General features: G+C 37.8%; 1 protein-coding gene across 3 annotated transcripts in view; it reads left to right on the top strand.

Annotated features, from left to right (window-relative positions):
• LOC143885225 (2-oxoglutarate (2OG) and Fe(II)-dependent oxygenase superfamily protein) overlaps nucleotides 1-6620 on the top strand; it is a 32113-nt gene extending 25493 nt beyond the window's left edge. For all 3 annotated transcript variants that reach the window (XM_077389296.1, XM_077389295.1, XM_077389294.1), the window contains 3 exons: nucleotides 2698-2813; nucleotides 2899-2992; nucleotides 6337-6620. In XM_077389296.1, the coding sequence (XP_077245411.1) occupies nucleotides 2698-2813; nucleotides 2899-2992; nucleotides 6337-6435 (309 nt within the window). In that variant the 3' untranslated portion in view covers nucleotides 6436-6620. The remainder of the gene's footprint in view (nucleotides 1-2697; nucleotides 2814-2898; nucleotides 2993-6336) is intronic.
• Nucleotides 6621-13302: the final 6682 nt, after the last annotated feature.

The raw sequence follows: 13302 nt of genomic DNA, 5'->3' as shown, positions 1-13302 counted from the left end.
GAAACCAAACAGCGGAATCGCCTAAATCGGTTTCAGATACCGATACCGATTTTCGATTTCGGCGAACCAAACGCACTCTCAGGGAGTCTCTGGGAAGAGATCCTAAAGGGACATTTACAGAGTCTCTAAAAAGAGATTCGAAAGGGATTTTCTTCTTTCTCCTGAAGGAGAAAGGTTTTCTTGAAACCGTCGTTGTTATCTTTTGGGGGGAAACCACTGTCTTTATCATTTTTCTCCCAGAGGAGAAAGGTCTTCTTCTTCGGATTAAATCTGCAAAAGAAAGAGAGAAGGAAAAAGAAATTGTTAGGCAGTAATCTTTTCCCATCTTTCTCTCTTCTCCTTCATCTTTTTCTCCTTTCGTGCAGCCTTTTTCTCCAAAAGATCCTATCCATTTGCTAAAGGATCTTCCCTCTATTTATAAAATTCTCTTGAAGTGGTTGGCCACTGCCTCCACTTTTCTGTTTTGAAAAGTGGATGACTCACTTTTTTCTTCGCGAGAGTTATTTTATATCGTAAAATTTAGGGATTTCTTTTCCCTTAGTTGTGTGCTCCTTTTTTTTGTTTTTTTTTCTTTATCTTTATATTTATCCTTTTTACTTTAGGGAATAACGTGATGCGTAACCAACCCTTTTCTCTATCTTCTTATATTACTGAGAGATTTTACCATTATCCCCTTTTTATTAAAATTTCGAGTCCTATAGTCTATTAGACTGAGTTTTAGTTTGAGTTATATTTACAGTTTTACTTCAATTCATGAACATGATTAGTAGGATTTATTAATTGATGTAATAGACCTTTAAATCTCTTAACTTACCAACTTCTCCAAAAGCTTAAGCTGTTGGAGAAAGGAGTTATTTATCTTTTTATACTTTAACACTCCCCCGCACGTGTGGCCCACCTGGCAAACACGTGGCACATGAGGCCCCACTTTAGGCCGACCAACGCATGTGGATTTTTGCTATCCGGGAGGTTTGAACTCGAGACCTATGGCTCTGATACCATCTTAACTTACCAACTTCTCCAAAAGCTTAAGCCGTTGGAGAAAGGTGTTATTTATCTTTTTATACTTTAACAAAATCAATGGAATAAGATTGCTCATTTATTTTCTTTATCTCATGAATTGTCGTTTCAAAAAAAAATCCTTGAGGTTTTACTTGTCTCTTCCCGTAGCGACCCGATGCAGATTTGGGTTGTTACATTTTGCAAGGTAAAAATATGCTAAGAATTAGTCAACGGTTAAGGGGTCATTTGGATGGGGCGACTTTTGCAGCAAGCGACTTCTTCTGTTTTGGGTTCCCAGTTTCTACGAAACTGATTTCCTTTGAATTCAATTTACTTGGTTTTCATTGAAATTGAAGTCCACTTGAAACCCTAAGAAATTGATTTCAAAGATTTTTCATCGTACTTTTTAAACCTCCATCTCTCATCACCCCTCATAGAATTCTAGTCTGGGGTGCTCTACAAGTGGAATAATTTTTTTTTTTTGTAGCAGTCAGGGGCGGAGCCAGAAATTTACACTTGGGGGGCCGGACTAATTTACACTTTGCCTCCATTGGTCATTGGGGGGCCCGCTTACTACAGTCAACAAATTACATTAGGGATTTTGCATTACAATAGGGATTTTGCAAGTCATTGGGGGGCCGGGGCCACGCCTGGGCTATATGTGCCTCTTCCCCTGGTGGCAGTGAAGATAGAAAAACACAATGCGTAACCACAGAGATGGATTTGGTTTTCATCATTCCCAGAGAACTCTCGGATATGTAGAAACACCGAGCTCCCTAACAGCAGCCCCAGCTTTCACCTTGTTTCAGGGCCATATAGCTTCTCTTTCCTTGGGTTAGGGTTTCTTTCTTCTTCAACTTATCTGAAGTTTCTTGAAGGGATCAATTTTCACCCTTTCAGAAGACAGCCTTCAGTTGGATGATTATAAATTTCTTCAAATTAATATAGAGCTTCTCCTTTCAATCGAGGCTTGTTAGGGAGCTTTCTATATTCAATTGTGGAACCATTTATATAACTTTCCACGAGCATATAATGACTGCACCAAGGTGCGAGCTATCAGGTGCTGTGACCACACATGTCATGTCTCATTTTTAATGTTATTAGGGAGCTTTCTACATAACAGGTGTCATGCAGTTGGTGACACTCTCTGCCATGCCATTTAACACTTCTCTAGCATATGGCACTTCAGAGCATGCCACTTTCCATGGAAATAGTGAATTCTTGGTTCATCATATTATATGCCTGAATCACAAATGTCCCAAAGCAACCTCTTTTGATAAAGGAGGAACTGGCCACTGTACCATCTCACCAAAAAAGAAAAAGGAAAAAGGAACTAGTCACCCTCTATGGGACCGTCTTCTGTTTATAGTAGTACATTTAGAAACTGGTAAATTTTACTATATTTGGTTTGTATTGTTTTAGCTTTCTAATTTGATTATTATACCATTGCATCTCTTTTTAAGTTTAGTTCTCTGTAACAATTACAAAGTGATACCATTCCAAAAAAAAAAAAAAAAAAACAAGAATATAAGGGAAAAAACAATTACAAAGTGATTAATATCCCCCACTTTAAGGAAAGCTTGTAATCACCTTGTTTGTTTGCGTGAGTGTTGGATTCTCCATGGTTATTATTTCCACCCTTGTGTTTACAAATGGGGAACTGATTGAAACCTTGCTCTGTACTACTCTTTGCAGCATAACTTTCCAAGAACATTGGAGGCTCTTATCATGCATATGCTTTCACCAGCTGGGGCAGAAGTTCTTACGCGAAAGTTTGATGAGATGGATCAGCAAAACAAAAAACAAGACCAGTACGTAACTAAACCCTTATTCGTATTTTGGTTCTTTGTCAAAGTTAGGTATGTCCCAAAATCTATCATTCATTATCATTTGCAGGGCCGAGTTCTACCGGCTATTCTATAGTGTATTTAATGATCAGTTCGCTGCAATGGATGCAATTTTGCATGGCAAAGAGTCTTTCTCTTTCCAGGTACTTTCCATCTGTTGAATGGGTTGTTTCTTTGGGAAAAATATCTACTATGTTAGCTTGGGTGGATGTAAACATGCATGTCTATTGCATTAACCACTAAAAGGTTGGTCTTTTTCCCTTATATTCTTGAAATGTGCATATTACAGAGTGACTGGAGATTATCCATGATACCTGAAAATTTACATTAGCCTTCATCATCTTTGCATATATGATTCACTATGGTATAAAATACACTGTGATGCTTCTTAAACAGAACTTATATATTATAGCTTATAGGCTATGTTGCATTTATACAAGTACGAGTTCTGGAGTCGAACATTGTACAACTTTGGTACAATGTTCTACATAAAATATGATTCATTGTTTCGCTATTATATATCAATAAAAAAATTTCAATATTCAATGTTTATATTTGAAATATTTTTTATATTTGAGGTTTAGTTATATTACTTGTAATGTAGGGTTAGTGTTCTAATAAAAAAATTATTTTATATATTTGAGGTTTATTTATATTACTTGTAATGTAGGGGTAGTGTTCTAATAAAATGGAAGTGAAAAGTCATTAGTGTTCATGACTTTTCTCTTTTCCATCCTCGCATACTTCCCCTTGTCTTTTCAAGCTTTATTCTTTATTCGTTCTATTCTCATATTTTGACATGGTATCAGAGCTTTGATCCCTTTGATCCTCGAGCAATTTTTCTCTCTCAATATTTTTTTTAATAGTAATTGCATTACAACAACAACATCATCATGGGGAAGTCACAATTCGATATCACATCTCCGACAACTTCGAATTGGGCAAGCCTGTCTACTTCGCTATGGGCAGATTGCCTCACATGCTATAACCTCAATGTCATGACCCTCTATTTTTATTTATTTTTTTGAAAAGTAACAATTTCATTCCAATAATCAAGAACTTACAAAGCGACGGGGTCAAGACGTCCCCCCCAGTACAAAGAAGTAGATCATTGAAATCAATCCGAGAATAAAGATGTTACAGATAGACAAGTGCGATAGGGATTAGGACCCCCCAACTACCACCACCCACAACCCTTCAAATAACACCCAAGTGTCGGCGAGATGGGTCCCATCTTTCGCCAGACCGTCCACCATAGCATTTGCGGATCGTCGCATATGGCGAATAGTCGGATTGATGATGCAAGTCAGATCGCTTATCTCATCCAACGTGGATGCAAGCCAACACGGTCCCGAGATGGCCTACAATGAATAAGGAGATGGCCAACGAATTCCGCATCAAGAATGCAAAGGGCACAATGAACCTGGACATAAAACGCCATTTCAAAAAGGAAAAAAGAAAAAGAAAAAACAGCTAGAGTCCCAAACACCTTGGAAGTGGCTTAGAATCACCAACAGTCAACATCTTCTATCTCTGAGACCTCGTACTATCTTCAAGTAGCCCCTACAACATTTTGAAATATTATCCCCGGCCAATCACCACAATCCAGGACAAAAACTAATAGAGATCCTTTTCCAAAGGGAATAAATAATAGGACGAAAATTTTAGGGAGGAGAAAATCCCAAAAACTTCCTTGATAGATCTCGAAATCACACGTGATAAAAATATCAATTTTCGAGAAAACTCCTTGGCCAAAATATCGTAGATATCTTTCTCAAAAATCTCCCTAGAGAAACTTGCAAAGCCCTAGACCCAAAACTGAATTTTTTTTATTTTTTTTTAATTTCCAAAGAAACCTCCACAAAAACTCGATAAATCCCTTCAAACAATTATGGAAAAATACACATAAATCACTTAATATATATGTGATCTAGATTTTAGGTTTTGTCAGCCCGAAGGTGAGGGCGTATGACTACTGACGTTAGTTGTACCACCCTAGTTCTTGAACCTCTGATAACAAGTTATGATTTTGCATGTGAACAAATCAATAACGGAGTGTAGAAGAGACGAAAAGGGTGAAGAGAGGAGAGGAAGAGAGTTCACGGCTTTCGAAGTAAAAGTCCTTCAACTACTTGTGTTTATTATACAAACAATAGAAATAAGAGTTCACTATTCACCTGAATAGTGACAATTCATATGTGATGGTTCCCATATAATGTGAAATATATGAAGGATAAAACAAAAATCTGATAGAACAATAGATTCAAAGCTAGATTAGTTGCGTAGGGGTATAGCCAACAACTTGGTCTTGAGTATAAGGAAACTTTAAGTCATGTAGGTGTAAGGTCACTATAATGAGATTAGTGCCGGCATTAGCTATCATCTTTGGGTGGAAGCTTAAGCAGATGAAGGTGAAAAATGTGTTCTACATGGATATCTCAAAAAGTGTAAATGAAGCAGCCAGAGGATTTGAGGAAGTAGAGACTGGTGCGCTGTGTTTAAAAAAGCAGCTGCGGCACGGAATGCGGCCGAGGAAAATTCTAGTCAACTCAGCACGACGCGGCTGAGTACTCGGTTGACGCAGTCATAATTCCGGAGAGTCAAAAGGAGTTTTTATTAACTCTGTAGGGAAAAATGAAGAACACGGATGCGGCTCAATGCGGAAGGCGGCCAAGGTAAAAGGGAGTCGAGTCGATGAGAACGCGGGGGAGTTTTAAAACTGCGATATGAAGAGGCTTGATTCAGCCTATCAAACCAAGCTCTAGGGCCTTGCTTCAGCCCATAGATGGCTTTCCTAAGATTACAGGCATGCGCACCCATAGTTTCAAAAGTATAGTTTTCGAAGTGGGAAGTGAGTGCGAGAAGCGACTGGTTTAGAAAAGAGAAAATACGGGAAGCGAAATCTCCACGGAGGTAAAGAAACGTGCATGAAGCATCATTGAAGTCAACTTAAAGCATGTAATAAGCCTCATTGGAAGCGTACAAGAACCGTATAGAAATGGATAGAGTTATAGTAGGTTGGAGAGGAAGGGTTAATAGAAGTTAGGAATCACAAGTAGTAAAGAGAACTTAACGACTGATAATAATTATAAGGTTTAGAGATTTATAGTTTTACCTGTTTTATTTATGTAGATTCATTGTCAATATTTTGGAAAAAGATCCCCATAAGTTTTATTTGAAGCTTAACGAGGAGAATTTGTGTTTGAAATGCACTCCTTCAGCATGATCACAAGGTGAAACTCTTTTAGAAAAAAATAACCACCCAAATAGAAAAAGTATTCTTAATTAAGTGGAAACGTGTTGGAAGCACGTTTCTCCTAAAAATTGAAAATTGAGTAGAATTTAGCTTATGAAGCAAGCTGCCCACCTTACTAAGAAGCTTCCAGTGACTATGGTCTCAAGTATGGATGCTTTGTCAAAGTTTTTATCTGTCTTAAATACATTATGCTGAACCCAGGGCGTCAATTTTGGATTTTACCCATTACAGGCATTCAGGAATGTATTGGATCAGTACTTGGGAGTAAACTCTGATCCAGCCCAACACTCTAGTGGTAGAAATCTTATGGGTCCTACTCCAACTACATGAACACAGAGCAGTATATCAATGGGTACTCTGAATCAAGGTATTTAATAATCCTTCAGTTTTGTAGAATATAATGATTATTGCCTCTTGTTTGTAATATTTGAGTAAGTTGAGTACTGTCAAATCTGGCATTCGATTATAGTGCAATTATACTACTTTGATTATGAGGAATGAGGAATGCTTCATTAGGGCATGGCCTACAATGAGATGCAGCCACTGTGGCATTGTGGGTCCTACCAATGATTGATCTGAACCGTCCACTTGATAAACCTTGGTTTGTATCTCATATGTCATCCGATTCCAACACCTAGAAAACACATTATTCGATGTTAGGATTGCATGATTGGAGTGATTTTTTGGCCCTAAGATATCCGAAGCAAGGCCTCTCAAATGTACGGATGGGATTACACCAAGGTGGACCCACTATGCCACAGTGGGTCTGCCACAGGCCTCTCATAAATACACCACGCCCTCTGGGAAGAAAAGGGGGCAAATATCTCTCTTCCATTTGGTGGGTTCCCCCTATCATAAATACACCCTGTAGTTGTAGGTCCCATTGATTGCACCAATGAGAAGGGCAGCCCATAATTTAGGTTTGGGATCGGACAGTTACCTATCTGGGTTCAAATAATGCTAGTGAGACAGTCACTGCCCAAATTTATTTTGGGCATCCATGGCCTTAGATAGCACTTGCTGTGTGTTCAGAACCGTTGATCTGAGGGGCCCCATTAGGAGATGCTTTTTGTTAGAACGGCTAAGATCATCTAATTTATAGGCATGGCAGAGGGCTATTCTTGTCAAAATCAATTTTGAAAGTGTTCCTCAAGGTCCCGTTTGGATGTAGTGTACATAATATAAAAGTAGAAGGAAAGGAAAACTGATTTCCCTTCCTTTCCCTCTCGGTTCCAGAGGAAAGCCAAACAGTTAAAAATGGCTTGCATTGTTAGAAAAAGGAAAATATGCCAATTTTCTTTGATTTTCCTTATTTTTGGTGACCCGAAGTTCTTCCTCATGGAATTATCTAGGTAAATGCTAAAGTGCTAAGAAGAAGGTCACTTTTACACTCCTTACTAGAATAAAATTAGGCCCTAGATCCATGGGTCCGAATGGAAACCATTGTGGGGCCACACATTTGATCTGATAACCTAGGCCGTTGATTTATAGTCTCTTTTAGTAATTCACCAAGAAATATAGATTGTCTTATATCTTAACTAATTTGGTGTTTATTCATGACGGGACTGTGACTATGTCCTTGCCCTCATGATGTCCTGCAAGATCAACGGTCTTGATTTCACTTGGCCCCCCTTATGCCTCCTTGGAAGACTCAAAAATTGTCTTTCACCGTGGATCATAAAAGTGACTGGTCATTCTCAATGCTACGAGGAAAGACAATGAAGCCAGATAAGTTTCTTCTAGGAATTATGATTTAATTATAAGAGATGGCTAGGGAATTTCGCAGAAAGGCTATTCGCGGCTGTCTTTTGCATGAGAGAACAGCCACACGGGCTCATTTTTTAGCAGGTTTTGTCTTATTCATTTATTTATCTGAAGTGTCTGTTCTCTCGTGCAAAAGTCAGCTGCAAAATGCATGTCCGCGAATAGCAAATCCCTAATTATATGTTTACCTGAGGTAGTTTCACCTCCATGGCACACGTGGCCCATAAATCAGCCGTTCTTTATTTTGTGAAGGGCTGAGATTAATCTCATTAAAATTCATGCTTTCTAATCTTATCCCTTCACAAAATAGGGAATAGCGGATTTATGGGCGTCCTAAATCTAAGTATATTACCTTTATGGAAAGGCTACTGATATTTGCACCACCAAACTCAGCTTGTCTGTTATAACCTTTAACAACTATTTAAATAGTAAAAAGACAAGTTGAGTGAGTGCAATTAATTATCAAAACATTTTTTTTTTTGATGGGTAATTATCAAAACATGGTAGTAACAATATCAGTAGCCTTAATAAATAAACTATTAATGGGAGAAAGCAAGGGATATATGAGTCATTATGAGAAGAGGAGATGGGCTCATAAGTCTTTAGATGTTTAAAATGATTAAGAAAGTGGTCTTAGTTGTTTGAAAAGGTAGCGATGAAGGCATGGGAATTTGCAGGGAGGTAAAGCTAAAAAAGCAAGGGGTTTGATAGTGGTTACTGGTTTGGTCAGGAAGAAAGAGGGAGATTCCTGATATATGGTAGACAAAATGGGTTGGGTAAAAATCTAAGTTGGAGGCCCGAGAAGAGGAGCTTTTAGTTTGTCCCCTTGTGCAGAAAGAAAGGTTCTTTTTTAGGAGGCAAATGGCATGTATTGTACCATAACCCTGCAACTACCCTCTACTTTCTAAAAGCTGAATATCCCATAAAACCCACATCTCTTTAATAAAATCCTCTCTCTCTCTCTCTCTCTCTCTCTCTCTCTCGCTGAATATCCCATAAAACCCACATCTCTTTAATAAAATCCTCTCTCTCTCTCTCTCTCTCTCTCTCTCTCTCTCTCTCTCTCTCTCTCTCTCTCTCTCTCTCTGTCTCTAATGCTGAATATTCCACAAACCCATATCTCTTAAATAAAATCCTCTCTCTCTCTCTCTCTCCAATGCCTTTTATTGATTTCTGTTGTTGAAGTTGCTTATATTCAATTTATATGTGGGTTCCTTTGATGACATTTACTTGTTAAACTTTTCTTGTTTCCATATGGGTATAATGTTCAATTTATGAAATTAAGTTTTGATTGATTAGAAGAGGGTAAATACCAAAAGATAGTAATAACTAGAGGGGGTTTTTATGGCTTCTCTTTTATACTAAAAGGGACTGTCCGAAGTAAAAAAAATGGGCGAACGTATCATTTCAATTCTTTTTAATTGTTCATCCCATCGTGTGTTAGAATCAGTTTTCTTTTTTCCTATTCTGCTAATTTAGATTGTCTTCTTTATTTAGATTATTACCCTATTTAAGATTTCTTTATTTTCCTTTTCACATTCTGCTGATTTATGTTCCCTTATTTTGTTTTCCCTAATTTTTATATAATGAATGAGCCATATGGCTATTCATCAAGGAATAATCAAATTAAGTGCAGTTTGCATCTTGGAGGTCGAGTTTGCTCGAATTAACTTATTGGAGGCCGGAGTTTCTTCGAATTAACTCACTATTTTCCCTTTTTCTATCATCTTTATCTTTATTCTCTTACGATAGAACGGTGTTATATCATCTTGATTTTTGGGCAAATGGAAGATCCAATGTGGGACCCACTAACGGAGAGGCGGGATTGAACAAAAAGTGGACCCCACCACATATCATTACACTGATGATGATGCAAGTAGAGACGTAAGCTGGGTATTTTGGTCATTTTGATGTGGGGTATATATGTGAGAATTCTGTGAAAAAACAATGGCAGTTTGGTAAAATAGAGTTTCCAGATCCCAACCTCTTTGCTCGAGCGTGCACGGAATTTAAGAAAGCACACCCCCACAAAAAAGACATCTCAGAATATACTTTCTCTCTCTATTCAAAGTTTCTAAGCATCTTTTCTTAGCCGTTGACATTTTTCTTATTCTTTTTTTTTCCCCTTTTTCTTTTGCCATTTCTACTTGGGATTAGAGAGAGAAAGACCCGGACCACCATGGCACAATTGACTTAGCCACCTTTGTAGTCACTCTATACCAGGTTTTACAGCCCCTTCATCCCTATCCCTTTCCTTTATAAAAGCTTCCATTTCTTTGTTTAATAATTTCTCTTAAAAATACACAAAAAGAAGAAAATTAAATAAAAAAACCTTTTGGGTCCCACATGTAGACTTGTATTTATAAATCTAGAATGTTGATCTTGTGGACATCATGAGCTAATAAGGCATAAATATTAGTTTTGAAAGAAAAATTAAGAGAATTAATTATTATCTTCAACATATTGAGAGCAGATTATCTTTTCTTGCTTATAGACAAAACCGAAAAAATGATAAAAAAAAAAGAAGTTTTGTTTTAAGGTTATTTGGGTCTCTATTTACTTTTACTTCGATTTGGATTGAAGCCATATTGTGAATAGGGGTGTCAACGGATCCACTTCGGATTGGATTCATTTATGTCTCACGATCCATTCAAATTCCTTATCGATCAGTCGAATTGGATTTGGAGTGTTCTTCGAATCCTACTTTCCATGCCTCGGTCACGATCGGTTTTAAATCCAATTTGTCCATCAGAGTATCATAGTATGTCCCATTTACATTATACACAGTTGAAATTCTCACAGGTGGGTGTGGACGAGCGCGAGCTGGTATTAGGGATTTAGGGTTGAGATTAGAGGAGGAGAAGAGGGTGACTCAAGACCTAAGAGAGATGAATGATAAAAAAAAACTACTGAAAATAGGAATTATTTGAAAAAATGCAGATGTTATATTTTTACTAAAATACTCCTGAAATAACACTTAAAGTTAATTAATCTTTGGATTGGCATTCAGATTAATTTTTCGGATAGAAAATCCTATCTTGAACTAGCTTTACGTGAAAGGAAATTTTGCTTATAAATTCCTAATCTTCAAAATTTGTCCCAATTAGTCATTGGAAATATCAAATAAAAGGTTTATTTTTTAAATAATATTTACAAAAAATCTATAAATAATGTAACAAAAAGGCCCTTCAATCACTTCTAAAATCATGATTTTTTTGCCTAAAGCTAATTGACCTTATTATTTCTCTTAATAAAAATACTATATTCTTAAAGGAATTCAAAAAAGGGGATTGGAGGGGTAAAATGGTCAGTGCGCTTAGAGTTGCTCGGAGGGTACTTTTGTCATATTCCAAGGAATATTTGTGGGGACAATTGTGAGTAATGGGGGAGAATGAGAGACTTCAGGAGGTGAGAGTGAGGGGAGCATGAAAATCTCCTAAAAATTAGGAAAACAAAAAACCAATTCTAAATAGGTATTTTATTAATTAATTTTAAGGATTTTCTACTTTCCCTCCCCACTTCCTCTCACACAATTGGGCTTACAAATATTCTATGGAATAAATTTTCCAGGATGAAAAATATGGCTCTAATGTATTTATTTTCTAGGGATTTGTATGTAAACATCCCTAGTCCAAAAGGGTTGGTAATGGGAACCGTTGTTTCAAAATGCTAATGCAGGTCAAAATGCACAAAGCAAATCCTAGTTGACTCGGAATGACATGGTCAAGTACTCAGTTGATGCTTCTGAGTACTCGATTGATGTTGTCATGACTCGAGAGAGTCAAAGGAGCTTTGATGAACTCTATAGGGCAAAACACAGACTCAAACAAGAATGTGGCAAAGGTAAAGAGGAGTCGAATCATAGGAGTCATGACGTCGCGGGAGAGTTTAAAAACAATGATCGGAACCATCCATCAATTGGTGTTCAAAAGGGGTGGCTAAATATTACCCTAATCTCTGACCAATGGCTTTGTCCCATAGATTATTAACCTCTACCCATATTCAATCTATTGATTAGATGGCTAGGATCATAAACTATAGTCCAACCATGATCGTTGATGAGGTTGATCCAATGGATGTGGCATAATCTAAAAGTCACAAGACAAGATGTTCAGAACCAAACTTTTTCAGAAGCATTTGAAATATCCAAACATTAGTCGGATGGTTAGAATCATTGGTTTGGTGTGAAGTTTTTGCTTTTTAGGCCCATGAAAGTGAGTCGGAGTTGAGTCAACTCGACCTGAAAGTGAGTTGAGTCTACTATTCTGAACTCGCTATGGACCAGGATCCTTTGTCTACGTCATTTTAGCAGACAGAGACAGAGACGTCAACATGGTGTGCGAATTATTACATTGCATGCATGTGAACTTTTGACGCACATCCATTTTTTTGCAAGGTACGAGCTAATCCATGCATGCATGTGTTGATGAATGACATGAAATGCACTAGCAGATACATGGATCCATATCGTCATCTAATCATGCACCATCATGTGTACACCTGGTCCCACATTTTCACGCTATTTAGGTAAGGATCGGAGTGCATGTACATGTCGCCATTATAGTACATATATATGATGCCCATGCATGCACACATACATGCATGACTCATGAAGTGTGGATGGATGAGAGACAAGAAGCGACCACGACGGAAAAGTCAAGAACATACGTACAAATCTCTCTCTATCTCTGAAAAGGGTCACGAGAGAAGAGAAGAAAACCTGTGAAAACTCTCTCTCTCTCTCTCTCTCTATATATCTCTGAAAAAGGTCACGAGAGAAGAGAAGAAAACTTGTGAAAACCCTCTCTCTATGTACTCTCTGACTTTTCTACTCCCTACCTTAAAATAACAGATGGGGCCACATTGTTTGGGTGTTCCAAAGCATTCATTTGATGCGCCCTCACATAGATAGGGTGTGCCCAAAAAATCAGCTCGATAGGATCATCCTAACCCTATGAACTGTGGAGGCAAAAAATGGACAGCTTTGTGCAGGTTTATACACGTCCATTTTTGCCTCACAGTTCATAGGGTTAGGATGATCTATCGAGCTGATTTTTTGGGCACACCCTATCTATGTGAGGGCTCATCAAATGAATGCTTTGGATCACCCAAACAATGTGGCCCCAACTGTTATTTTAAGGCACGGAGTACCTTCTCTTTTCTCAAGTATGGAAGGGTGAAAAACAAGAAGAAGTCACGAGGGAAGAATAAAACTTGGATTCAGATCTGTTTGAAGGAAGTTCCTCCAGACCTTAGCTAATAGTGTAATAGTAAGGGGTGAGGAAATATCAAATCCTTTTGAAAATAAAAAAAGTAGCCATGGATTTGATATTTCCACACCGCCTGCTATTAGAGAGGATACTGGAGGAACTTCCTCCAAACTGTTGTGAAGACAAGTTTTGTTCACGAGGGAAGAGGCAAGAAAACATGTAG

Source organism: Tasmannia lanceolata, unplaced genomic scaffold, assembly GCF_043159265.1.
Source record: "Tasmannia lanceolata isolate RefF3 unplaced genomic scaffold, GAP_Taslan_0.1 ptg000008l, whole genome shotgun sequence".
NCBI lineage: Eukaryota > Viridiplantae > Streptophyta > Magnoliopsida > Canellales > Winteraceae > Tasmannia > Tasmannia lanceolata.
This window is presented reverse-complemented; position numbering and strand designations above follow the sequence as displayed.